Source organism: Capra hircus, chromosome 1 (genome assembly GCF_001704415.2).
Source record: "Capra hircus breed San Clemente chromosome 1, ASM170441v1, whole genome shotgun sequence".
Lineage (NCBI taxonomy): Eukaryota > Metazoa > Chordata > Mammalia > Artiodactyla > Bovidae > Capra > Capra hircus.
In genome coordinates, this window is record NC_030808.1 from 151,753,440 (window position 1) to 151,780,287 (window position 26,848).

Consider the following 26,848-nt stretch of genomic DNA (forward strand, 5'->3'; position numbering starts at 1 on the left):
AATGCCAAAGAATGCTCAAACTACAGGACAATTGCACTCATCTCACATGCTAGTAAAGTAATGCTCAAAATTCTCCAAGCCAGGCTTCAGCAATACATGAACCGTGAACTTCCTGATGTTCAAGCTGGTTTTAGAAAAGGCAGAGGAACCAGAGATGCCAACATCCGCTGGATCATGGAAAAAGCAAGAGAGTTCCAGAAAAACATCTATTTCTGCTTTATTGACTATGCCAAAGCCTTTGACTGTGTGGATCACAATAAACTGTGGAAAATTCTGAGAGAGATGGGAATACCAGACCACCTGACCTGCCTCTTGAGAAATCTGTATGCAGGTCAGGAAGCAACAGTTAGAAATGGACATGGAACTACAGACTGGTTCCAAATAGGAAAAGGAGTATGTCAAGGCTGTCTATTGTCACCCTGCTTATTTAACTTCTATGCAGAGTACATCATGAGAAATGCTGGACTAGAAGAAACACAAGCTGGAGTCAAGATTGCCGGGAGAAATATCAATCACCTCAGATATGCAGACGACACCACCCTTATGGCAGAAAGTGAAGAGGAGCTAAAAAGCCTCTTGATGAAAGTGAAAGAGGAGAGCAAAAATTGCCCTAAAGCTCAACATTCAGAAAACGACGATCATGGCATCTGGTCCCATCACTTCATGGGAAATAGATGGGGAAACAGTAGAAACAGTGTCGGACTTTATTTTTGGGGGCTCCAAAATCACTGCAGATGGTGACTGCAGCCATGAAATTAAAAGACACTTACTCCTTGGAGGAAAAGTTATGACCAACCTAGATAGTATATTCAAAAGCAGAGACATTACTTTGCTGACTAAGGTCCGTCTAGTCAAGGCTATGGTTTTTCCAGTGGTCATGTATGGATGTGAGAGTTGGACTGTGAAGAAGGCTGAGCGCCAAAGAATTGATGCTTTTGAACTGTGGTGTTGGAGAAGACTCTTGAGGGCCCCTTGGACTGCAAGGAGATCCAACCAGTCCATTCTGAAGGAGATCAGCCCTGGGATTTCTTTGGAAGGAATGATGCTGAAGCTGAAACTCCAGCTCATGCGAAGAGTTGACTCATTGGAAAAGACTCTGATGCTGGGAGGGATTGGGGGCAGGAGGAGAAGGGGATGACAGAGGATGAGATGGCTGGATACATCATGGACTCGATGGATGTGAGTCTGAGTGAACTCCGGGAGATGGTGATGGACAGGGAGGCCTGGCATGCTGCGATTTTGGGGGTCACAAAGAGTCGGACATGACTGAGCGACTGAACTGACTGAACTGAGTACATATACAATGATGTCATGGGGGTCTTTCATACTACGATTTTGGAATGAAACAATGAACCACACAGAACCCCAGGCTCCAGGGAGACAAGACAACGGGATAAACTGTAATAAACGCCACAGCAGAGGTGTAAAACGGAATTAAGAAAGGAAGAACTCTTGATTTTGGCTGAGAGTAAAGATGGGCTTTGAAGAGGAAAAGCCTTCAATCAGGGCCTTGAGGGATAGTAGGGCTTCACTAGGAGCAACAAGGTCTCAGGGAGTGTGACCAGAGGTCCAGAAGGGTGGAAGAGCAGTTCACCCAAAGCAGACAAGAGTCCAGTGTGGCCGGAACTCTGTGCTCATGATGTGGAGAGATGGGAAGTGAGGTTGAGATAGGTGAGGCTGAATTCTGGGTTCTATTCTGGGGTAAAATTTCAATATGGAAATAAACCATGAATTTTAAAGCAAAAATGCAATAAGCTAATGAGGATGTCATAGAATCCGTCAATCCAGAAAGCATGCTTGACGTGTAACTTCTGCCACAGACTGTGGAACACATGAAGAGCCTTTCATCAGAGACCTCATCAGCTTCCTCCACCTAATACCTGACATCAGCCGGTTACACACGGCTCAGTCAATCAACGGTCACTGATTAATATCAGAGCTTTCCAACTCACGGGAGACTGATGCTTTGATTTTCCTCATCTTCTGAATCAATGAGTTTGCAGATGTTCTCAAGCACTGGTGGTGGGTACTGATTGAATCCTCCTATTGAGAGAGGAAAGCGATAGTTAAATTTTAAACTATAAATTGTATGTGCTACGGGGAAGAGAACTGCGGTAGGAATCTTCATGAAGCAATAAATGTCACTAAAATATTTCAGCACAATTTGGCTGGCATGAGAACAGAAAATAGTAGCAACTGGAAATAGCATTCAGAATTTGATTATAGAACATTTTTCAGCCAGAGAATTACCAGGGACTTCCTCAAACTGCTCATTTGAAAAGTTCATTGTGAGCCAGAGACATTTGATTTCCATATGTTCAGGCTGACATGATCTAAGGAAATTTTTATTCTAATTCTATAAAACTTCCTTCACTCAGACTTATGCTAATAGCTGAAATATAGAAGAGGTAATGTTTTATTACATAATGCTATGTCTGTGTTTCTGCACCAATTAACACTGATTTCCTAGGGTGGAAAATAGTCCCAGGAGAGATTTTAGCTTACTGACCTAAATAATATATCCTTACCTCTTCCCATTGTTGTTCTATAAACTGTGGGATACTGAGAAGTATATAATTTCCCTCCTTATTCAGGAAAATAAATCCGTTTCAGTGAAAGGAGACCTTTGACCATTGAAGGATCAAAGACTCCATGAAAACATCTGCGAATGCTTATGGTTTTATAATAATCATATTTCTCTGGTTCTAAGATGAGCAGCATTTCTGTTTCTTTAAAATGAAACTGTCTTCTAATTAACTGAGGCTGAAAGCTATTGTTGATGAGGAAGGAATTGTGATGCCATTGTCTTCACTTGTGCGTGTGGGAGCAGTAAATGTGCCAGCTCCAAAACTTGTTGAATTGTAGAAAAAAACTCTGGGTAGTAAAAGAGACTTTCAACCTCTACAAATCAAGTGGATATGGAAAGGCAGTGAATGCCACACCTTTAACAACACGGCTCAGAAGGCAATCATGGAAAAGCCAGCTCGAATAATGGTGAGGCCTAACTTAATAGGCCAGCAAGACCAGCTTGGGGTTGTTTTGTGGAGTCTTTTTAAAGTGCTGCTCCATGGTGATTATCAGGAAGGGTGATAAGTTGGGAGGTCAGGATTGACATATACATACTACTACATATTAAATAGATAACTAATAGGGATCTACTGTATAGCACAGGGAATTCTGTAATGACCTGCATGTAAAAGAATCTAAAAACAAGTGTATATGTATGTACACATATATGTACATATATGTATATGTATAACATTCACTTTGCTATATTCCTGAAACTAACACAACACACTCCAATAAAAAAAAACTTTTAAGAAGACACAAAAGGTCTTGATGGCATAAAGAACAATATCACATGGGAAAAGATGGCTATTGATTGATGGCTCTTAAGAAAGAACTCACAAGATCAAATTTTGAATAAGAAGTTTTCAGAATGCTTTAACCAAGTCTATTCCATGTATGTGTGCATGCACGCTCAGCTGTGTCTCTTTGGGATTTTCCATGGGATTTTCCTGGCAAGAATAGTGGAGTGGGTCACCATGCCCTCCTCCAGGGGATCTTCCCAACCCAGGGATGGAACCTGCGTCTCTTATGTTTGCCGCATCGGTAGGCAGGTTCTTTACCACGAGCACTACCTGTATATTCCCTTTCTGTACATGCATAAGAGCGACATATCATAGTCTGTCTTAAATAACTCTTTCAATGACTATAAAATAAAAAACTCTCACAGGGAAGTCAGTATCAACATTTACTTGGAAGTACTTTTTCTTTCTTCTTTCATAATATAATGGTGCATTACAATGGAAGGATTTAGAGGTAAAGAAATAACATGATATTCTCCAAGGGGCAATTATTGGATTCGTCAATCAAACATGAATTGCAGGAAAAAAGAGAAGCTCCTTCTGCAATGAAGAGTGAGCTCCCAAGATGTTGTCACCATGGTAGTGTTAGAGATTCCTTGAATACTAGGGTGACTCTGGAATCCTAAGGTGGTGGAATTGGTTCCAGCAGAACCTAACTCTACACCTGTCAGATTCTCAGAAAGAAGAGGTTCAGCACTGATTTCATGGGGTCTTCTACAGCAGGGTTTCTCAACCTCAATACTATTGACATTTTGGGCTGGATTGTTCCTTATTGTGGGGGAAGCATCCTACGCATTGTTGGATGTTTAGCAGCCTCCTTGGTCTCTACTCAGGTGGTGCTAGTAGTAAAGAACCAGCCTGGCAATGCAAGAGACATAAGAGAAGCAAGTTCAATCCCTGGGTTGGGAAGATCCCCTGGAGGAGGGCAGGGCAACTCAGTTCAGTATGCTTGCCTGGAGAATCCCACGGACAGAAGAACCTGGAGAGCTACAGTCCCTAGCGTCACAAAGAGTTGGACATGACTGAAGTGACTTAGCAAGGATGCATTGGTCTCTACCCACTAAACACCAGTAGTATCCTCTCCCTTAGTTGTGACAAATAAAAATGTCTCCAGGTTTTTCCAAATGCTATCTGGGGGGCAAAATCATCCCCGGCTGAGAACTGTCTATCTGGAAAGAGCATTTATTGAACCACTTGTGGTGAAGGACAAGGTATTTTTATTTCCAGCCCTTTGCAGACTGATCCTTTTGGTTTATCTTTTGTTCATTGAGTCAAAGTACACATTCGTACACTTGTATAATGTGGCCATGTCAAATTGCTCTAAAAGTTTCTAGATGCTTGCTATCAATTTGTGTATTTCTCTCTTTACTCTTCAGCTTATGGACTAACACTGGTCCAATGGGTGACACTTTGTAGTGCATTGGCCTAGAACTTTGCTACTCCAAGTATGATCTGTAGACCAGAAGCACTGACATTGCTGAGGAGCCTGTTAGAAATGTAGAATCTCAGGTTCCACCCTACACATGCTGAATCAGAACCTGCATTCTGACAAGATTCCTATGTGATTTGTATGCTTAGACTTTTGGAGGGTGGCACTTTCACACAGGTCTCCAGGTATGCCAAGATTGGAAATAAACCAGGGGTAGCAGGGAAAACTTTTATTTAAATGTTCAGCCTGGAGACCACATAAGGGCTGCAAGAACTTGTTTAGGTTGAGTAAGTGTGGTTTAGGAGATCTGAAGTCACTCTTGTGACTCAGCGTTATAGTGCTGAGATTTTTGGCTAAGAGACATTCTATCATGAAAGAGGTCTCATGACTCAGGTATAAATAGGGTATAACCAAGACGTGTCCTATTCCTCTCACCCTTTCACCACCTCATTCATATATTTTGGTAAGCTATAGATACAGGGATATCTTGGGTTATCAATACTATTAACAAACACTAATTTATTAAAACAAAGAGACCAAAAAAAAAAAAATAGTGACTTACGTCTCACTGAGTACACAAATGGCTTTAAAAACTTCACAACATAATCCAGATTTGGTTTATGAATTCTCCCCAGCTGTATCAGATGGTGATCAAGCGGGTGACTGGCCAGCTCCTTCATGTCCTCCTCGGGTGTCAAACCCAGGGAAATCACAAATATGACATAGCCTTGACACTTGGCCCTCAGAGCCATCTTCTTCAAGAATTCCTTTCTCTCACGATTCTCTCCAGCGGAGACCACAAAGATGACCCTGTATTTTCTTAGCTTGGGCGTTGCTGGGAAGAGATTCTCCACGGCCCACAGTAGGGCATGGCCAATGGTGGCTTCCCCATTTAGCTGCTGGAGGTTAGTCTCAATGTGCCTTTTCATCAGAGCTTGACTGTTATAAGTTGTAAACTCAAACTCTGTTTTTACCACATTCTTCTCTCTCCTATCCCAAGGAGAATAGCTCAGCAAGGCAATCCTATCACCAGAGTCTGAGACCATAGGATCAGAGGCAATGTCAAAGTTATCAAGCATTGAGCCCACCAAGGCTTTCACATCCTTAAACTCATCACTTGCTATATTTCTGGAATTGTCTAAGAGGAAGGCGACATCCATGTACGAATTTTCAGGTAAGACGATTTCTTTCTTGCAAGTATTTGGAAAACATTTATCTGAAAACACAGAGATTCACCATTGGTTCAGTGTTGGCACAAGGAGACACTGTTGGTTGAGATCTTCCAGTGAATAAGGAACTGATCATCAAAAATTAATCATCTGATCAATACCTCTTCAACTTCAATACCTTATCATTTAAATTAATATGGAATTTTCAACTTCCTAATTTCTAAGACCACTAGCAGACAATTTGGGAACATCTTTGTTGAAAGTAGATATAAGTAACATGTATATTTGAAGTCTATAATTCATGTCCAAACTCATTTAGAAAATATTTTTAATATTTCAGAAGCATTTGATACAACCTATACATTGTCCCCAGGAAGAGCCAAATCAATTGGGATAATCTTCTGAACTAATTTTTACATTCTGTGGAAACATCCAACATTACAGAGATTGAAACCCTGACATATGGTGTTGAAAGACTGAAAAACTTAAAATAGAATCTACAATCAAAAATCTTTGATAAAGATAGATTTAATAACTCACCCAGAAGGCATTTACGTGTTTCAGCCCAATAAATGATTTTTCATTAGTCTTACCATAGCAAAGTGTACAGCGCTGAAGCCTTTCTAATGGAGCATATTCCCCATTTGGAGGAACAGAAAGCACCTGAAATGTTCCTGTGTTGTCAAACTGCATTGAAAAAGAAATATATGCTCATTTGATTGTTTTCTTTAGTCATCACTGTTACAGGGGAGAATCTGTTTCTTTAACTTTAACGTTTGCTTCCCATTGCTTTTGTTCACTGAAAGGATACTGTCCGTACATAATTGCCTTGGGGAACCCTGACCCTCTGCCTGAATGTTAAACCAAAGTGTCTTTGTTCAGAGTCACAGATGATTCTGTCCGCCTGTGAATGGCTGCAAGAAAGAAGAAATTAACACATCCCTACCTGAGGCTGATCATTCCAGGAGATATTTGCAAGATTAATGGCCTTTTTACTTTACTTCCTCACTTCCCATCTCCCCGCTGTGTTTCATAGAAGAAACTGGCCTTCACACCCCAATAAGATGGCTTTTCAGAGGTTATTCTGAGACATTAGTTGGTCATCTTGCCTGCTAGTTTTCCAAATAAAGTCATTACAACTTGCCTAAACACCTTGTCTCCAGATTTACTGGCCTGTTGTTCAACAAGCAGAGCAAGCTTGGACTTGGTAACATCATCAAGAATTCACTGCGCACCCACTTCAAGAGTTTGAAAAACACCTGACCGGTCACCATCACCTTGCACTGTTGCTCATTGCTCTCTTCTATGCATCTTCATGTATGCACACACATACAAACACACACTCACACATACAAACTATCCCCCTCTGATCCTAAACATAACCTAAGGAAACGTAGAAACTGTATCAGCAGCTCAATTTTATAAGAGAACTGCCACAAGATAACCACAAGATTCACACACTGGGTTAGATATTAAAACCTCATTCCTATCTCCAACTCTGTGTCCAACTCTGTGCAACCCCATAGATGGCAGCCCACCAGGCTCCCCTGTCCCTGGGATTCTCCAGGCAAGAACACTGGAGTGGGTTGCCATTTCCTTCTCCAATGCATGAAAGTGAAAAGTGGAAGTGAAGTTGCTCAGTCGTGTCCGACCCTCAGCGACTCCATGGACTGCAGCCTTCCAGGCTCCTCCGTCCATGGGATTTTCCAGGCAAGAGTCCTGGAGTGGGGTGCCATTGACCTGAAATTCTGCATTGAATTTTTGCACGTTTCTGATTATGTACCAGCTGATTATGTGCTATACATCAGCTTCTGGAGTTGGGTCCTGTAGAGATTTTACATTCACAAGTCACCTTTGACTTCTTTAAGTAGTGATTCCAACTATTTCTGGGCTTCCCAGGTGGCGCTAGTGGTAAAGAGCCCACCTGCCAATGCAGCAGACATAAGAGATGTGGGTTCCATCCCTGGGTCAGGAAGATGCCCTGGAGGAGGGCATGGCCACCCAGTCCAGTGATCTTGCTGGGAGAATTCCATGGACAGAGGAGCCTGGCAGGTTACAGCCCATAGGGTTGCAAAGAGTCAGACACAACTGAAGTAACTCAGCACGCATGCATACCACTATTTCCACCCAATTATGCTATCTATTCGGAGAAGGCAATGGCACCCCACTCCAGTCCTCTTGCCTGGAAAATCCCATGGATGGAGGAGCCTGGTAGGCTGCAGTCCATGGGGTTGCTAACAGTCGGGCACGACTGAGCGACTTCACTTTCACTTTTCACTTTCATGCATTGGAGAAGGAAATGGCAACCCACTCCAGTGTTCTTGCCTGGAGAATCCCAGGGATGGTGGAGTCTGGTGGGCTGCCATCTATGGGGTCGCACAGTCAGACACGACTAAAGCAACTTAGCAGCAGTAGCAGCATGCTCTCTATTAATAGAAAAAGGTGCATCTTTCAGATGTCAACTGGATTTCCCTGATCACAAATTCCAAGTAAAAGTCTATTCCAGTCATACATCCCTTCACTGTTCACCTGAAACTATTACAGCATTGTTAATCGGCTATACCCCAATACAAAATAAAACGTTCAAAAGAAAAACAGTCTATTCCATACTACTCAGCCATAGAAAAGAATGAAATAATGTCATTTCTGGCAACATGGATGGACCTAGAGAAAGACAAATATCATATCACTTATATGTGGAATCTAAAACACAGCACAAATGAACATATGTACCAAACAGAGACGGACACATAGATATGGAGAAAAGACTTGTGGTTGCCGAGGGGGTGCAGAGGAGGGAAGGATTGGGAGTTTGGGGTTAGCAGATGCAAACTATTACATATAGGATGGATAAACAACAAGAGCCTGCTGTATAGCACAGGAGACTATATTCAATATCGTGATAAACCATAATGGAAAAAGAATGACTATATATGTATAACTGGGTCTCTTTGCCGTACAGCAGAAATTAACACAATGTGTAAATCAACTATACTTTAATTTATTCATTCAGTGACTCAATGACTGTACATTGGGCATTTACTTTGTATGAGGCACCATGCATCACAGATACTTTGATTACATGGAAGAAATAAATCATTCTCAGGTGATGAGTGGATCTCTCGATCCACAGACATGCTCCTGCTTTTGTTTCCTCCCCTTCAAGAAATTAACAGATTAGAAAAACCATCCCCTCTGTTTTTCTGTAAAGTGCTAAGCATTTTGAAATATTTATAATCATTCCAGCCTTATAGTTAGAAAGTAGCTACTACATTTCTACTCTCTAATTTTTATGAAACTGGATGCTTTGGTATAATTTTGTATTGATCTTGCTGCTCCCCTGGGTCAAACATTAAATGCCTATCCCTTTTCCAGCGGATCTTCCTGACCCAGGAATCGAACTGGAGTTTCCTGCATTGCAGGAGGATTCTTTACCAACTGAGCTATCAGGGAAGCCCAAAACATTAATTGCAACCCTGGTAAATCAAGTAAGTTTATTCACAGGAGTCAACCACATGCTCTTCATTCATTTGTTCATTCAACAAATATTCACTGAGTGCATACAATGTCAAATAGGTACTATTCTAGGTGCTGGAGATACAGAAATAGACAAAGCAGATGAATGCTCTACCCTATATTCCAGTGGGGGGACACAAACCATAAGAAAACAAATAAATACATAATCTATATAGGGAGGTAATATTTTTATAAAAATACTTTAACTTTCTACAATTCTTTCTGTCGGGATCAACTGTGACTCTTTTCAAAAGAGTCCTATTTTCAAAAGGCTCCTATTTTCAAAAATAATTGTGTTTTTCTTATGAGATTAAATCTCTTCATGTTATAGAGGGCTTTTCTTTTTATAGTAGAAACACATGTACCTGTGGGCTTCCCAGTTGGCTCTAGTGATAGAGAACCCGCCTGCCAATGCAGACCATGTTGAGGGACGTGGGTTTGATCCCTGGGTTGGGAAGATCCCCTGGAGAAGGGCATGGCACTCCACACCCACTCCAGTATTCCTGCCTGAAGAATCCCACGGACAGAGGAGCCCGATGGGCTATGGTCCATAGGGTCTCAAGGAGCTGGACACGACTAAAGCGAATTAGCATGTACTCACACGTGTGTATTTGTGCAAAATAGATCTTTATAATCTCTTGGAAAACATAATGGCTCCCCCCAGGTTTAGGAGCATGTATTCCATGGTTAATAGGAACAATTTTAGAACAGCAGAACAGTAGATGGATAAGTTCTTATGTTTGGTGGGAGAAAGAGGGAAGCACAGATCCCATGAGAATCTGTGACTCCAAAAGGGACAGAACTCCTCTTGGGAAAAAGGTTCATACACATCAAAGTTTTACACAACATTAAGGGTTCAAAAGTCCCTTAAACATCACCCATCATAGGTTAAGACCAGTTGTTCAATGAGACACAGCCAAGAGATGGCACATTTGAGAAATACTAGATCAGCAGAAGACACAGCCCTCTCTATCAGACAAACTCAAGTTCAAAGCTTGATTTAGCCGCTTAGTAGCTGTACAAAATGGGAGAAGTCACTCAGCAATCTGGCCCTCAGTTTCTCGATTTTTACCTTATCTGGAGATAAGATGCATTCAGTTCAGTGTTTACTAGAAATTGGATTTCAAGGACTCTGGCAACAAGACAGCTATGAAAATTGCAAAGGGGGTCAAGAGACCACTTGATTCCTACTTCCCAGTATTCCTATTCTGCCAGTACCAGTATCTAAAAATAAAGACATTGCCAAGGGAGGTACTTACCCCAAAAGCCTCATCGAGGTAGACCTTTTCATTATAAGCAAAGACTGCGGGGCTGATATCCAAGGCGCTAAACTCCATGGTGGCCGTGATGACGGATGACCTACTTGCAGCTTGTCCGTTGCTAAAAAACACAGCAACTCTCTGCACATTGACTCCTGCAGACGTCCGCTTAAAGATGTTCCGAGCCACAAACCTCATCGCATTCCCAATGTCTCGGACTTCCCCAGAGTTTTGATATTTTATTTGGGAGAGAAGCTGAAGAAGCTGCTTCTTGCTACGGTAGTCAGACCCACGGATGAGGTAGCTGGTGCCCGAGCTGTAGGAAAGCACAACAACTCTTGCTCCCACGGGGCAATTACTTTCCCTGATGTGAAGGTCGCCGACAACAGAAGTGATGATGTCCCTCATTTCATTAAATCTCTGCTCTGTGATATCATTGGACTGGTCCAGGGCAAATACCAGCTCTGTTGGATACACAGGACACTTTTCTACAAAAATGAGAGTCAGAAGTGTTAAGGTGTTTCACTGGGTCAAAAGGCATTCCCATTCCATTTACTCCAGTGAGACAGTTGACACTGAGGTCTGGGAAAATGCAGCTCTCATGAAATCTAGAATCAGAGCTATCCATGTGTAAAGCAGGGAAAGGATTCTGCTTTGTTAGCCTACGGTGTTACCTAAATACAGAATAGTGATATCTGGCAATATAATGTTCAGACTTCACCATCTACCATCTGTCTTCTATTTAAAAAGAAACTGCAAGGAGTGTTTGGGCTGATGGAATTATCCTGTATCCTGATTGTGGTGGTGATTATACAAATCATGCATGTGTAAAAACTGAACAAGAGTGAATTTTACTCTATGGAAAATTTTAAAAGGAAACTATGGCTTTTCGGAAAATCTGAAAGCTTATTCTCTTAAAAAAAAAAAAAACTCTTCAGAAATGACCTACTAATAATGATAAAGTCAGCCAGAAGATTTTCCTCCATTTATGTGGCAAATACCTGAGTATTCATCATGTGACATGCAGGGTAACATGCACTGTGAGGTACATGTGAAGATGAACAAACACAGGTCTACCTTCGAGGAGCTTGTCTGCGGAGGCTCGTGATATCGAAAGGTAGACGGTGATCATTATTCTTCTTGGGGATTATCCTTCAGAGGACAAAGAGGCTGTTTCTGGGGAGAGGGGATTTCAGGGGCTTTGGGATGACAGCCACGGTGTCAGGAGGAAGGGGCCACGGCAGACTTGCACTGAGCTGTCTGTAACCCCCAACTCAGTCCTAATGGTTTTACGATAACTGCACCTTGGGAATTTCACAGGGAGTCTCCTCTATGATTATAAATAATAGCCTTGTTAAAGTCTGAACACAGGAAGAGAAAAAGAAATTATTTAAAAATTAGCCAACCCTCCATATACACAGGCTGTTTTACTCTCCCCAATCTGGCTTATTCCCAAAGCACATTACATTCAAAATATCCCATCTGCCAACCGCTGTCCTCAGTAATAGAAATAGTGGAGAAAGTGTTGATTTCAAGATGTGTTTTGATTCAAGACATTTTACTGTGAAGGAATTTTAAAAATATGAAACCCAACAATGAAAAACAAAATGAGAAAAATGGTATCTTGTTTCTTGTTGTTCAGTTGCAAAGTCATGTCTGACTCTTTGCAACCTCATGGACTGTAGCACGTATTTCCTAACCTTATAGTAAAAATGCGTAACAAAATGGTAGATAAGTATCTTCATAGATGACCCACCATCACAGATATCCCCAGAAGGCAGTACCAACTTCCATTTATTTTTACTCTCGCTTTCCTAGCACCAGCAAGGTACCTGCTAAATTTAACTCAAATCCATGAAGTTTTATTGAGCTCTTAGACATCAGATTTGGGGGGGGATTAAAGGGAACGGCACCAAACTTCGGGATGAGCTCAAAAATCCTGTTACTCTATCTCAACAGGCCTCTAGGAGACCAGGAGGTCTTGGAGTTGACCTAACTGGTTTCAGGGGCAACATCATCTGAGGGATCACTGTACGCCAGCTGCAGTCGAGGCCCTGAAAGATCCTCCTCCATCCTCCGGGTCAGGCTGACAGTGGTGGACACGTGGAGGTGAGAGGTGTGAATGGAGGTCAAAGGGAAGAAAGGAGTCACCACCGGTCCAAGGTGCCAGTGTCCACAGACTTAGCAGCAGATGGAGCAACAGAATGAGGTCAGACACCTGGCCTTGCCCTGAACTGCTCAGCAGCAAAGAACCTACCCCGTGAAGAGAATGAGTTGGAAACTGTGGCAGCACTTAGAAAGCTCAGCTTGTGAAGGGGCTGGGGACCAGGTGGTCAGCATTTTACAGCCAGGTCCAAACATGATGCGTACAGTTACAGTCATAATGTGTGTCTGCAAAGAGGTTAGAAGTCCCTTTTCTCATGGGGATGAGAGGTTTTTTTTTTCTTTATGAAGTCCTTTTTCAAATCTTTAGCCCATTTATCTTTACTGTTACTTTATTACTTTTTGACGTGTAGTTGATTTACAATGTTGTATAAATTTCAGGCCTACAGCAAAGTGATTCATTTATATATAAATATATATATATTCAGATTCTTTTCTCTTATAGGTTATTATAAAATATTGAACAGAGTTCTCTGTGCTATACAGTGTCTTTGCTGGTAGTCTGTTTTATATATAGTAGTGTGTATGTGGGCTTGTCAGAATGCAGGAAGTAGTTCAGCAAGAGAAATAATATGGTAAGAATACTCACCTTCCCAACAAGCTATAAAAAGGAGAGAGAGAGAGAGAGAGAGAGAGAGTCTGTTACATTCTTGGGATTCAGACTGACAATAACCCCCAAAACAAAATTTCAACAAACCTTAATATTCTGTTTAGCTCTTATTGCAAATGAAGCTAACTCCTAATTACAGGAAGTCAAGGTTAAAAGTGAGAGGAGGATGGACACAGAATTCTACTATTTTATGGGTCTTCCTGACCTTTCCTCCTTGTGAGCCCTGGCCAGCAGACATTACCAGAACTCTGGTTAGAATTTGAATCACTGATCACTTGTTTTAGAAACAGAACAGATAAGCCTCTGATCAAATGGCATGATAGCTAAAATTAAATTTGTTTTGTCTCTCTTTTTACAGCCTTCTGAGAGCCGTTCAGCAGGGCAGGACTAAAATATGTGGTCTTCTTGTCTTCCTTGATGAACACCTTGGGAATCTCTATTTTTCTGCTGAACTGTGGGGATTTCCAAATGAACTTTGTCTCTGCTTAAAAAAAAGAAAAATACAGCTCCTGTGTTTGAGTGATCTCCGTATCCAGACAGAAGGAACACCCAAGGCTTTCTCCTGAGCATCTGGTTTCTCCAAGTGATTTGCTTGGTAAGTGTGAGACGAATCAGGGGGAAATAATGGTAAATCTTTAAGCACAAGCCTAACCATTTCCATGCTCCTTTTACGCAACACCCTGGAAGCAAATGATTATGCCAAGACACTGAAAGACTTTGCTAGCCCTGGCAACAACCCAGCTGTGAGCCCGCTCGCCCACAGCCCGCGCCCCCTCACGTCAGTCCTATGAGCACGTTTGTTCGTCTTTATCCAGCAGCTGTTGAGATGCTGAGGGTCAGCAGAGGGCACACAGGGCCCACCGCCTCCTCTGCATCTCCAGGCCTGAAATAGACTCCTTCTTCTGACTGAGAAGTCCCATTGGTTAACCTCCAGCCCAGCTGCGATGCCAGAAGCACAGACTCTAGGAACAGACACTTTTGTCTGGGCTTCAGTCTGGCAAAGCTGCTTGTCTTGTTTTATATTTTTATGTATATATGTATTTATATTTTATTGATATTTTTATATTTAGTTTTTCCTGCAAGTCCTGTTTATTATGTCTCTTCTTCTAAAACTCTAATTACTAGGGCCCTCCTATGTTATTCCAACCACCACTTTCTCTCCCCATTCTCCACAGCCTCCCAGGGCCCAGGCCCTCATCCCAGGGTGGCTAGAGCTGTTCTAGGGCTGAAGAACAACCCCGATGGAGCACGATTCTAACCCTGCAGGGCCTTGGGTGTCAGCCATCAAGGAAGACCGTCTGAATTAGCTCCAAAGGTCTTTTTCCCCATCTGAGTTCTGCTTTCTGCAGCTCCATGGTCTGGTTACAAATCCTGCCCACTCCCTCCCACCACCGAACTTCCTAACTCCTTTCAGGCAGTATTGGAAAGTGCCCTTCAAAGCCCAAATCCTCCAAGGCGGGCACTCACCTCCCCACCCCTCTACCTCTCGGGTCGTCCTTGATTTAGGTCACACACTCTTCTCTCCACAGTGGCCCTCCCCTTGTTCTCTCCCTGAGCCCGGGGCTGGTTCTCACCCCCTCACTGTGCTGGAGAGCCATTCAGCTTTCAAGAGACATCTTTGACATGGGTTCCCTGCCCCACCCCACCCAACACCTCACTCTGGAGTTCTCTCCGTTGGCTGCATTTTGCCTTTTCCCAAGCTGCCCAAACTCGGCAGGACTCTCCGCAATGCCTTTTTCTGCGGTCAGGTCCACCCTGTTGCTAGGGCAACTCCCTGGGCTCATCCCTTGGGTTTCCATATCTGTCTCTCTAGTTGCACATTCTTGGGAATCTCATCCATCCCTGCGCCTCTAAGGACATTAGTGACTCCAGCTTTCTGAGTTTCTTCCCTGATTCTCACCTTTAAAGGACTCCATCTCATCAGCTGCCTGTAGATCCTTTCACTTTAGGGTCTGCGCAGCATTCCTTTCCCTCTGAAATGTGGAGACGCTTCACCTCTTCCTACCAATCTAGTTTCTTCACAACTCTTCCTCTGCCTGCTCACCCACGGTGGTACCAAACCTCTCCCCATCTGGTCTTACGGTATTTCAGACTTGATTCTGTTGTTGGTCTTTCCTGGCCATACATCTGCAGACTCCATTTTTATCTAATCTCCTTCAGTAAGTCTCTCGGATTTTCTATTCTTCTGATTGTGAGTGTATGGCATGATTATAAACCACAATGGAAACACGAAGAAAGAAAACCACCTAAAAGTCTATCATCCGAACATAATATATGGCTACATTTTCCCGATTTCTCTTCTCATATTTGTTTCCAGTGTTTCTGTGTGCGTGCGCGAGTGTGTGTGTGTGTGCGTGCGTGCACACGTGTGTGTGTACATATAGGAGCTTCCCTGGTGGCTCAGTGGGAAAGAATCTGCCTGCCAACGCAGGAGACTTGGATTTAATTTCTGGATCAGGGAGATCCCCTTGAGAAGGAAATGGCAACCCACTCCAGTACTCTTGCCTGGGAAATCCCATGGACAGACAGGCCTGGTGGGCCTCAGTCCATCAGGCCTCAAAAAGTCAGACACGAGACACAATTGAGCAATCAGGCACCAACAGCATATATATAACCTCAAACCACCACCGTCTCCCTTTTAACATCATGCACTCCAGGCCCGGGTACATAACTGCTATCCGTGTGAGCTAAGTCACACACCTTTTGAGTTGGTCACATCATATCTCACGGGCGTGTTTTCTCTCCCTCTAGAAAGTACACCTCTAAGCTAAGGCTTGTGTCTCTTCCTTCCACCTTTGTCATGAGCTGTTCCCACAGCAGGCACTCAGAGCAAGCCTGCTGCCAAAGACATATGGCTTCTCCACCAGCGAGTCCAGCCTACTGATTCCGCATCCCCACACAGTTTTCATCCTAAGTGCCCTCACCCATCACTGCTGCCCTAAGACACACACAGATACTCACGACTATGGTCCCGCATGAACTGGATTAGATCACATTGCTGTATGTGGAAAAGGAGGGAGAAAACAAGAAACATGAGCATGGTGATTTCCAAGTGGCCATATTCATTTCCCAGGGAATGGGCTGCATTTTGTGTGGGTGTGAATAATGAGATACATACAGAATGGACGGGCTGCCCTGCCATCCCTTTAGGGCCCTAGGAAAACAAACACAGAGCAAGTTATTAGTAGAAGAACTGGAGTCTTCAATGCTATTTCCTCACACACACCAAGAGTATAAACCTTTCTGTTTCAGTGTGTGATCAATTAAGCTAATATCTACCTAGACTGGGATAGAACATTTAGAAGGCATTTCTTGTAAGAATACTTAAAATTATAAACAGTAAGCTTCCCAAGGAATAGCATGAAGGAGAGGCATTTACTGAAGTATATTTAAATTTCTGGCAGCAGCACACAGCCACCCTATATGTGAAAAAGGCAATTACATAGCAAAATGGACACTCCACAGGGGAGCATGCACACCAAGCCGGTAAATCCTGAAAGGTGTTGGGTGGAAGGAGTACACATGATCGGGTGAGATGAGTCAAGGAAGGCTCCTAAACACACTCAGCAGCCTTTCTTGACACTGAGTTTTTCTCTTTTTCTCTTTTAATTCCTTTTAAGAGGATCAGCCTTCTTCTTGGCATTTGTTTCTTAATGTGCTTGCACATATGAATCCCTTTGGGCAGCTAGTGAAAGCTAGGATGCTAGCTTCAGAAAATGTTATAACATGTTCATGACTGCTATACAATTTCACTGACTCTCCCTCCAGAAGCTCAACTACTGACATCAGTGTAAGAACTTCTTTCTAAACGACAACTTGAGCATCCGTCCATCTATCCATCCATCCATCCATCCAATGAGCAGCTAAATAAATGTCTGCTTAGTGCTGAGTTCCTCTGTGTGCTGCTACTGTTAACCAGAACTGTGATGGTCTCCATGATTTTACCCTCTGGGGGCATATTTTCTTCCTGATCCAAATCAGGAAATATGCATCTCACTAAAAGTTGCAGAGTCTCAGTCTTCCCTTTCCAAGTGACAACAGAAAGCAGAAAAGAATGCTCAGCCATTTAAACGGAAGGAGGAACAGTTTCCAGCTAATGAACAGGACAGACAGCCCACATCCTACAGAAGACCAGATAACAGAGAGTAGGTCCCAAGACTTGGAATAACTTGGAGCAACATCTTCAGGAGAAGCTAAGGACCACAGGCCTGGGACAGAGAAGCCATAGTCTAGACCAGCACGGCCAAACACAAGAGCAGGAAGATGTGGGACCCCCAGGGCGAGCTCCAGAATCTGGAAAGGAGACCAGTCCGGACTGACCCAGGAAATAGATTCTCACCCATGTGATTAACAACAGTCACTAGTTACCTCATGCAAAAGAAAGAAAAGGTTATATCAGAGTATCCTTTACTCTGGTTGATTCTCATTCTATTATAGACTCAGTTTTCCACAGAAGATCCATGTTTTTGTTTCCTTTATAAAGTTGCAAGTTAAAGGGCCCTTCCAGGTAGTCAGAAAACAGTCATGCTGCACAAAACAAGAGAAGCAATTTCTTCTCTCCCTTACACTCTGCTTTCTGCACCTCACACACAAAACACAGGCGCTGGCAACATTTCGCTCTTACTTGACTGTGCTCTTCAGGAGGGGAGAAACAGGTTAATATCACAGTAACACAAAAGGTGCTAGAATAGAGATGTGGCTGTCTTGCCAGTGAGCGATGAGCCTGGCTCTGCTCAGGAATGCTTCAAAGGTAATTGAATCTCTTGTAATTCAATCACAGAGGAAAGTTGCAATTTTATCTCCATATCTCTTTAGCATCTAAATCATGAGTTCAGGAACGTAATAACAGTGGCTTGGGAAACTGATCAACTTGTCAGGACACCTTAATGAAGCTTATGCAGTTCTATCCCTGTTTTGAAACTTCCTAAAAATTAATAGTCACAGCTCATATTTGTATTGAAATTTTATAGTTTACAAAGAGCATTCACATTTGATTATCTGATCCTCACAGCAGCTGCCTTTGGAGGTGGTTCAAACAGGACCTGTCATTATCATCTTAGAAGGAAACTAATACACCCGGAGACCCGTCCAAGGGCACCCAGGAAGCAAGAAACAGAACCTGGACTTGAACCCAGTGTTTCTGACTTTGAGTTCTGTGCCCGTTCCATCGGGCATCCTAAGAAGCCACACACGACTTAGTTCTCCTGAGTGTACTCACTCTCCGTCCAGGGGGGCCTGGGCGTCCAGGAGAGCCTGCTTCACCTTTCAGGCCTACCGTGAGCTGCAGGGAGAAACATACATGAGATTCCACATCCTCTATCCATGGGGACTCCCTCAGCCTTAAGGAGACCTTATAATTGCTTTTTAAAATTTAGAAAAAGCAAAAATAATCCAAGCCAAGCAAATTCCTTACTTTAATATAAATAGCCATCCTTTTTACTCATAGAACTCAGAGACGAAATAATTTTCCCAACAGTTCATTGTTATTGTCTAGAAATACAAGGTATTTTTTTATGCTGATTTTGTATCCTACAACTTTACTGAATTTATCAGTTCTAACAGCTTTTTGATGGAGTCTTTAAGATTTTCTATCTATAAGATCACATAACTGCAAATAGACACTTCTACTTCTTCCCTTCTCATTAGAATGACTTTCATTTCCTTTTCTTGTGTAATTCCTCTAGCTAGGACTTCCAGTACTATGTTGAATAGGGTAGAGAAAGTGGACACTTTCGTCTTGTACCTGGTCCTAGCAGGAAAGTTTTCAACCTTCCATTGTCGAGTGTGATGTTACTTGCAGATTTTTTGTATGTGACCTTTATTATGTTGACGTACATTCCTTCTATACCTAATTTGTTAAGAGTTTTTCTACGGAAAAGATGTTGAATTTTGTCAAATGTTTTTTCAGCATTTATTGAGATGATTCTATAATTTTTATCTTTAATTCTAAATAGCCATTCTTCAGTTCAGTTCAGTTCAGTCACTCAGTCGTGTCTGATTCTCTGTGATCCCATGAATCGCAGCACACCAGGCTTTCCCATCCATCACCAACTCCTGGAGCTTGCTCAAACTCATGTCCATTGAGTCAGTGATGCCATCCAACCATTTCATTCTCTGCCGTCCCCTTCTCCTCCCACCTTCAATTTTTCCCAGTATTGGGGTCTTTTCCAATGAGTCAGTTCTTTTCATCAGGGGGCCAAAGTATTGGAGCTTCAGCATCAGTCCTTCCAATGAATATTCAGGATCGATTTCCTATAGTATTGACTGGTTTGAGCTCTTTGCAGTCCAGGGGGCTCTCAAGAGTCTTCTCTAACACCACAGTTTAAAAGCATTAATTCTTTGGCTGTCAGCTTTCTTTCGGGTCCGACTCTCATATCTATACATGACTACTGGAAAAACTATAGCTTTGGTTATATGGATCTTTGTCAGCAAAGCAATGTCTCTGCTTTTAAATACGCTGCCTAGGTTGGTCATGGCTTTTCTTCCAAGGAATAAGTATCTTTTAAATTCATGGCTGAGGTCACCATCTGCAGTGAGTTTCAGTTCAGTTCAGTTTAGTCGCTCAGTCGTGCCCAACTATTTACGACCCCAAGAATCGCAGCATGCCAGGCCTCCCTGTCCATCACCAACTCCTGAAGTTTACTCAGACTCACGTCCATCGAGTCGGTGATGCCATCCAACCATCTCATCCTCTGTTGTCCCCTTCTCCTCCGGCCCCCAGTCCCTCCCAGCATCAGGGTCTTTCCCAATGAGTCAACTCCTCCCATGAGGTGGCCTAGATATTGGAGTTTCAGCTTCAGCATCAGTCCTTCCAATGAACACCCAGGACTGATCTCCTTTAGGATGGACTGGTTAGATCTCCTTGCAGTCGAAGGGACTCTCAGGAGTCTTCTCCAATACCACAGTTCAAAAGCATCAATTCTTTGGTGCTCAGCTTTTTTCACAGTCCAACTCTCATATCCATACATGACCACTGGAAAAATCATAGCCTTGACTAGATGGACAAAGTAATGTCTCCGCTTTTGAATATGCTGTCTAGGTTCGTCATAACTTTCCTTCCAAGGAGTAAACGTCTTTTAATTTCATGGCTGCAATCACCATCTGAAGTGATTTAGGAGCCCCCAAAAATAAAGTCTGACACTGTTTCCCCATCTATTTCCCATGAAGTGATGGGACCGGATGCCATGATATTTTCTGAATGTTGAGTTTTCTGAATGTTGAGCTTTAAGCCAACTTTTTCACTCTCCTCTTTTACCTTCATCAAGATGCTTTTCAGTTCCTCTTCACTTTCTGCCATAAGGGTGGTGTCATCTGCATATCTGAGGTTATTGATATTTCTCCTGGCAAACTTGATTCCAGCTCATATTTCTTCCAGCCCAGTGTTTCTCATGATGTGCTCTGCATATAAGTTAAATAAGCAGGGTGACAATATACAGCCTTGACAGACCCTTTTCCTACTTGGAACCAGTCTGTTGTTCCATGTCCAGTCCTAACTGTTGCTTCCTGACCTGCATATAGGTTTCTCAAGAGGCAGGTTAGGTGGTCTGGTATTCCCATCTCTCTCAGAATTTTCCACAGTTTATTGTGATCCACACAGTCAAAGGCTTTGGCATAGTCAAGAAAGCAGAAATAGATGTTTTTCTGGAACTCTCTTGCCTTTTTGATAATCCAACAGATGTTGGCAGTTTGATCTCTGGTTCCTCTGCCTTTTGTAAATCCAGCTTGAACATCTGGAAGTTCACGGTTCATGTATTGCTAAAGCCTGGCTTGGAGAATTTTGAGCTTTACTTTACTAGTGAGTTTGGAGCCCCCCAAAATAAAGTCTGTCACTGTTTGCATTGTTCCCCCATCTATTTGCCATGAAGTGATGGGACCAGATGCCATGATCTTAGTTTTTTGAGTGTTGGGTTTAAGCCAACTTTTTCACTCCTCTCTTTCACTTTCATCAAGAGCCTCTTTAAATCGACATTCTTAATAATTGGTAAACATCCATTTCCTTCCTAGCTTCTTCATCTAGTGACATCCTTTGCTCTGGCACTGGCTGTGCACTTAAATCTGAATCAGTCATAAGCTAGAATTAGCGTTTAAAAAAGCAAATATCCTAGAGCATGTGGAAACGTAATAAAAACCTGCCATCTGCTAAGGATCAAACAAGAAAAGTAACTCCCCACACACATTAGGACATGGGTTGGCTGTATCATTTCCCATAATTCAAGGTAATGGAAACAGATGCTAATGAAAACTATCCAACCAGATGTAAATTGGATCTACTGAATTGCATCTCTTTCACAATGCTAATGACCATTGATAGAACACTCAATTTTAAAATGAAAGGATGCTTGTCTCAGTGTTTTGTTTTTCAATAATTATAACACTCTGCACTTTGCTATTAGAACATCTCAACAGACTCCCTTAAAATGAACACCTCAAGTGACCACGGCTCTAGGAACTGGAATAGTCAGAAAACGCTCCAGGACACAGTGGGAAGATGTCAGCTCCTTCACATTGGAAGATTTCCACTCGCAGGGCTAATATTCTGGGCTTTAATATACGTCTTAGAAAAGACTGGAAGACACTGGCATTTATTGGAACAGCTTGTTATCAATCTGTGAAAACTTAAATAGTTCAGATTCATGCAACCATAGAATTTTGGAGCTCAAAGTGACTTTTGGTGTCATTAAGTTTAACTCTCATGTTACAGCAATAGAGCCCTGAAAAGTTGTGTTGAAGATCACACAGCTAGGAAGTGGCATTTCAGATAACCCTGGGTTGGATTGACAATCCACATTTATAATTATAACATAAAAGGCAGAATCTTCAAAGAAATATTTATTATTTCTGCAATTGCAGACCACTTACTGTTAATCCTCTAAATCCTTTGGGTCCAGGCCCCCCAGGAATTCCAGGATCACCAGCATCACCCTAAAGATTCAAATGTAAGACATCAAGATGTTAAAATGCTTGCTATGAAAATATGAAAATAATTCTCTCCAAACCAAAGCCTAGTTGATTTTGTAACTATATCACATACTAAACATTAAATGTTATCTCCTCTTATCGTTTAGAACTAAGTCTAAATGATACACTTAGATATTCCCGAAACTATTTTAATTGTCTGAGAACACAAACATTTATGCATAAATATCAATCCATTGGCTATTCCATCAGTGACTAAAAATACCTAAAGAGAACTGCTTGAAAATCAAGGAAAACATATGGGGTACTGACTTTATAAAGTACCAAACAATGAATTACTTCCTAAATTCCTGAGTCGTTTCTCAAAAAGTTAAAAGTAAAAACAAATTTATTCTGACTTGGGTGGAAAACTAATTTAGCCCTTAATCAATAAGCTAATTTCGCATTTATCTGTAAATTGAAATATGCTAATTTTCTCTTTATCAGCAAATTAGAAAATTGGTCCTTTACAATGAGAACTCCTATCCTAAAAGTTATTTATATAGTCCCTTCTTGTACCCTTCTCCACCTAGGAAAGAATCTCTTTTGGTAATTCATCAATTAAAAGCAGTTTTAAGGGGACTCAAAACTTGGCTATTTTTCTATACTGAGGTTGAGTCAATTAGCTCAGACATTCTATTTTTTCACCCATATTTTCCATCAATGATTGGAAGCCACTCTTCTAGACAGGATAATTTTATTTATTTATTTGACTTTTTATTGAAGTATAGTTGATTTATGATGTTAGTTTCAGGTGTACAGCAGAGTCAGTTATACATACACACACACACACATATCTATATATTCTTTTTCAGATTCTTTTTCCTTAAAAATTTTTACAAAATATTGAGTATAGTTCCCTATACTATACAGTTGGTTATCTCTTTTATCTATAGTAGAGTGTGGAGAATCCCATGGATGGAGGAGCCTGGTAGACTGCAGTCCATGGGGTCGGTAAGAGTCAGACACGACTGAGCGACTTCACTTTCACTTTTCACTTTCATGCATTGAGAAGGAAATGGCAACCCACTCCAGTATTCTTGCCTGGAGAATCCCAGGGACAGAGAAGCCAGGTGGGCTGCCATCTATGGGGTTACACAGGGTCAGACACGACTGAAGCGACTTAGCAGCAGCAGCAGCAGCAGAGTGTATATATTAATCCCAAACTCCTAATTTATCCCTCCCCAACTTTCCCTTTTGGTAACCACACATTTGTTTTCTGTGTCTGTAGGTTTATTTTGCAAATAAGTTCATTTGTAAGATTTTTAAAAGAAATCTTATCACAGAATTCCAGTGTATAGAACACATATAACCTGAGCTACTCTGGTTGAAATGGAAGGGGCATCTGGTCGCAGCCCTTGGAGGTCAAATTCAATAGGCAATGAGGAATTCCAGAAGATGTTTGATCAAGAAAGTAACATAACAAAGCCATACCTTGGAAAAAAATCAGGTGACGGTAGTGTTTTGAACTAACTGAGACAGGTTAAATTTGGAAGTAGGAAACCAAAGAGAAGGCTCTTGTAATCTTTCAGGTAAGAGGAAGTGAAGCCATGATAATGAAGGGCAAAGGACAATAGCAGAAGCTAAGAGTTTTGCATGAGATCACCAGGGTAGAGAAATCAAGAAAAAGACAAAGGAGTGAACTTGAGGGGGTACCTAGAGGTAGGGTTTCAAGACAAGGAATATCAGGCAGTGAAGGACATCTTTTCCAACTTAAGGATTCGTAAGAGTTAAGTATGGTCCTTTTTCTCATTAAGCTCAGGCAACCAATTATCCTGCCTTTTTTTTTTTTTTTTTCCTGTTTCATTCAGATCCACTGACTTATCTTCCTTCTCATGTAGAAGGTCAAGATCACGGCAAGTTTGACAAGCTCGTGTGCACCATACCTTTTGGCCCATATCTCCAGGGAATCCTCGTGGACCCTGCAATTTTCAGCAGAGAACATAAATAAATCATTTCTGCAGTCTAACCATTTCTTCTATTATTAAGTTTAATGGTTAAGAATATGCCTGCAGTGCAGGAGACCTGGATTTGAGCCCTGGATTGGGAAGATCCCCTGGAGAAAGGAATGGCAACCCACTCCAATATTGTGGAGTAACTCCAGCAATCCTGGAGGATTCCATGGACAGAGGAGCTGGTGGGCTACAGTCCACAGGGTCACAAAGAGTTGGACACAAGCGACAGACTTTCACCAATTACAGAAATAATTGTTTTCCATATTTACCTTGACTCCTTTTCGTCCCACAGGACCGTAGCCTGGGATGCCATAGTCACCCTGTGAACATATCAGTTTATTTCAGTTTCTTAAGAGTGAAAATTAATTGTGACTTATACTGGGGAGATATGGTGTCAGGAGCAGAGCCCTGGGGACTTCCACATGGACGGGGCCTGGTGACGACCTTGAACTCTTAAAATATAAATGTTGCCCAGTTTTCTGCACTTCCTGGTATGGCCTTGGTACTTCACCGGCCAGCTCTGCTTTTCAGACATTGCAGGAGGCAGAGGGATGGCCATTTAGACACAGATCAGCAGTGGTTACTTTCCTGTAAAATGAAGAGCTAGTCCAAAGAACACTGGGTGAGGAACTCCTCAGAGAATTATAAATGGCCAATAAACTAAGGAAAATTGTTATCCTCACTAGTAACCAAAGAAATGCAATTTGAAACAGTAATGAGATAAAATTGGTAAAGAAGGAAAAAAAGGACAATGACTATTGTTGGTACGTATGCCCTGAAGCAAATACTTTTCCTGAATAACAACAATTCATACCTTGTTTAAATTTTCCTAAGAGCATCTTGCAATAGGGTTTAAAGCCTTAATTAATACGTACATATTCCTTGACCTAGCTATGCTACTTCTAGAAATTCCTATGTAGAAATTAATTATGGCTTCATCTAAAAACTTAGTTACATACAAGAATGTTCATTGCTGTGCTATTCAAAACAGTGAAAAACTGAAAGTAAACTGAACATCCAGAAATAAGAAATCGGTCAAATGAGCTAAGGTACATGTACATTCAGTAGAATATTTTGAAGCTATTAAAAGCCAACACTGAGGGAAAATGTAATGACTTGGAAATATGCTCACGATACAATGTTAATAGGGAAAAACAGAAGTTTTTTGGTATCCCAGGATATCAATATTACATATATCAAAATGGTGGGATTATGGGTAATTTTTCTTCCCCGTTTCCCATGTTTTACGCTTACCCAACTTTCTACAATATCTACGTGCAACATTTTAATAAACATTATTTTTTAGAATAAAATAAACATTTTCCTAATTTTTCCTATATTGGTGGCTCAGTGGACTACTGAGATCCTGGCACAGCCAGAGACACTAAGACAGGTACCCTATTTCTTGATCTTTCTTGATCCTCCCCTCTTCTCATCACTCTGGAGTTTTGCAGGAACTCAAGGGAAATTGGCTGTCCTGACTTGCAACTGACAAGGCCATATATGTTGTTAACATACTGAACTCATCCATTATTCTCTCTGCATTCCGCTTTCCTTGTTAACAGCTGTTCTCCCCTTGTTTCAGCAGACAGACCAGCTGCAGAATGAAAGCTGCAGGGAGCCAGAGGAATGTCCTCACATCTTCCTCTGAGGTCCCAAAACATCTTCAGGACCCAGCTGCTTGAACGGATCATATCAGCCCTCTTCCCTTCACTGAGCCCTCAGAACTGAGAAAGGGTGGGGGTGCTTAAACCTCATACCTGCTTTCCTCGCCGTCCCACTTGCCCCACTGGCCCTGGATCTCCAGGAATCCCAGGTTCTCCCTAGTGAGTGAGGCAAGAAGAGCTTCAGATCAGTAAAAATCAAGCCTGGCTTCCACCATACGACATTCTGTCTGTTCGCTGGGGACACTCTGTGTTCTCCGTGAATGTCCAGAGTGCTCCGTAAGGAAAGGGAGTGTAGGAAACAACAGATGATCTTCCTGAAGGCAAGCAGGACACACTAGCACAAAGCAGGACTCAGCACTGCTTTCCCAGTGCCCTAGACGGACCAATGGAGATGGGAACGAGTGGAAAATTTACTCCAGGGAGAGTGGATTCATTTGCTGATTTATTCACGCATCCAACAATTATTTATTGTCCTGGAAAAGGAACTGTTGAACACAGCTGACATGGTTCTCCCTCATCAAGAATACTCTGGTTAGAAAGAGAGACAATTATGCAATTTGATACCACATGGTGAAGTTCAGGGTGCCATGGCTGCAGAGAGAAGGGGACTCTAAGTCAGATTTGGTGGGGCTGGCAGGCTGGCTGCCTAAAGGAGGGAAACAGGGATGCTGAGGCTTAAAGTGTGAGTTGTGCGAGCTGGAAGAAGGACCAAGGGAAGAATGAGTATAGAGAAGGGAAGGTAAACTGAAAAGCCGGG

General features: G+C 42.1%; 1 protein-coding gene across 2 annotated transcripts in view; it reads right to left on the reverse strand.

Annotated features, from left to right (window-relative positions):
* Positions 1 to 26,848, reverse strand: part of COL6A5 (collagen type VI alpha 5 chain) — a 163,937-nt gene that overhangs the window by 60,600 nt on the left and 76,489 nt on the right. For both annotated transcript variants that reach the window (XM_018052941.1, XM_018052932.1), the window contains exons 25-36: positions 26,185 to 26,247; positions 24,694 to 24,744; positions 24,356 to 24,391; positions 22,374 to 22,436; positions 18,733 to 18,795; positions 16,633 to 16,668; positions 16,476 to 16,512; positions 13,494 to 13,505; positions 10,742 to 11,229; positions 6,560 to 6,653; positions 5,360 to 6,013; positions 1,953 to 2,043 (exon numbers count right to left, since the gene is read on the reverse strand). In XM_018052941.1, coding sequence (XP_017908430.1) covers positions 1,953 to 2,043; positions 5,360 to 6,013; positions 6,560 to 6,653; positions 10,742 to 11,229; positions 13,494 to 13,505; positions 16,476 to 16,512; positions 16,633 to 16,668; positions 18,733 to 18,795; positions 22,374 to 22,436; positions 24,356 to 24,391; positions 24,694 to 24,744; positions 26,185 to 26,247 — 1,688 coding nt within the window. The remainder of the gene's footprint in view (positions 1 to 1,952; positions 2,044 to 5,359; positions 6,014 to 6,559; positions 6,654 to 10,741; positions 11,230 to 13,493; positions 13,506 to 16,475; positions 16,513 to 16,632; positions 16,669 to 18,732; positions 18,796 to 22,373; positions 22,437 to 24,355; positions 24,392 to 24,693; positions 24,745 to 26,184; positions 26,248 to 26,848) is intronic.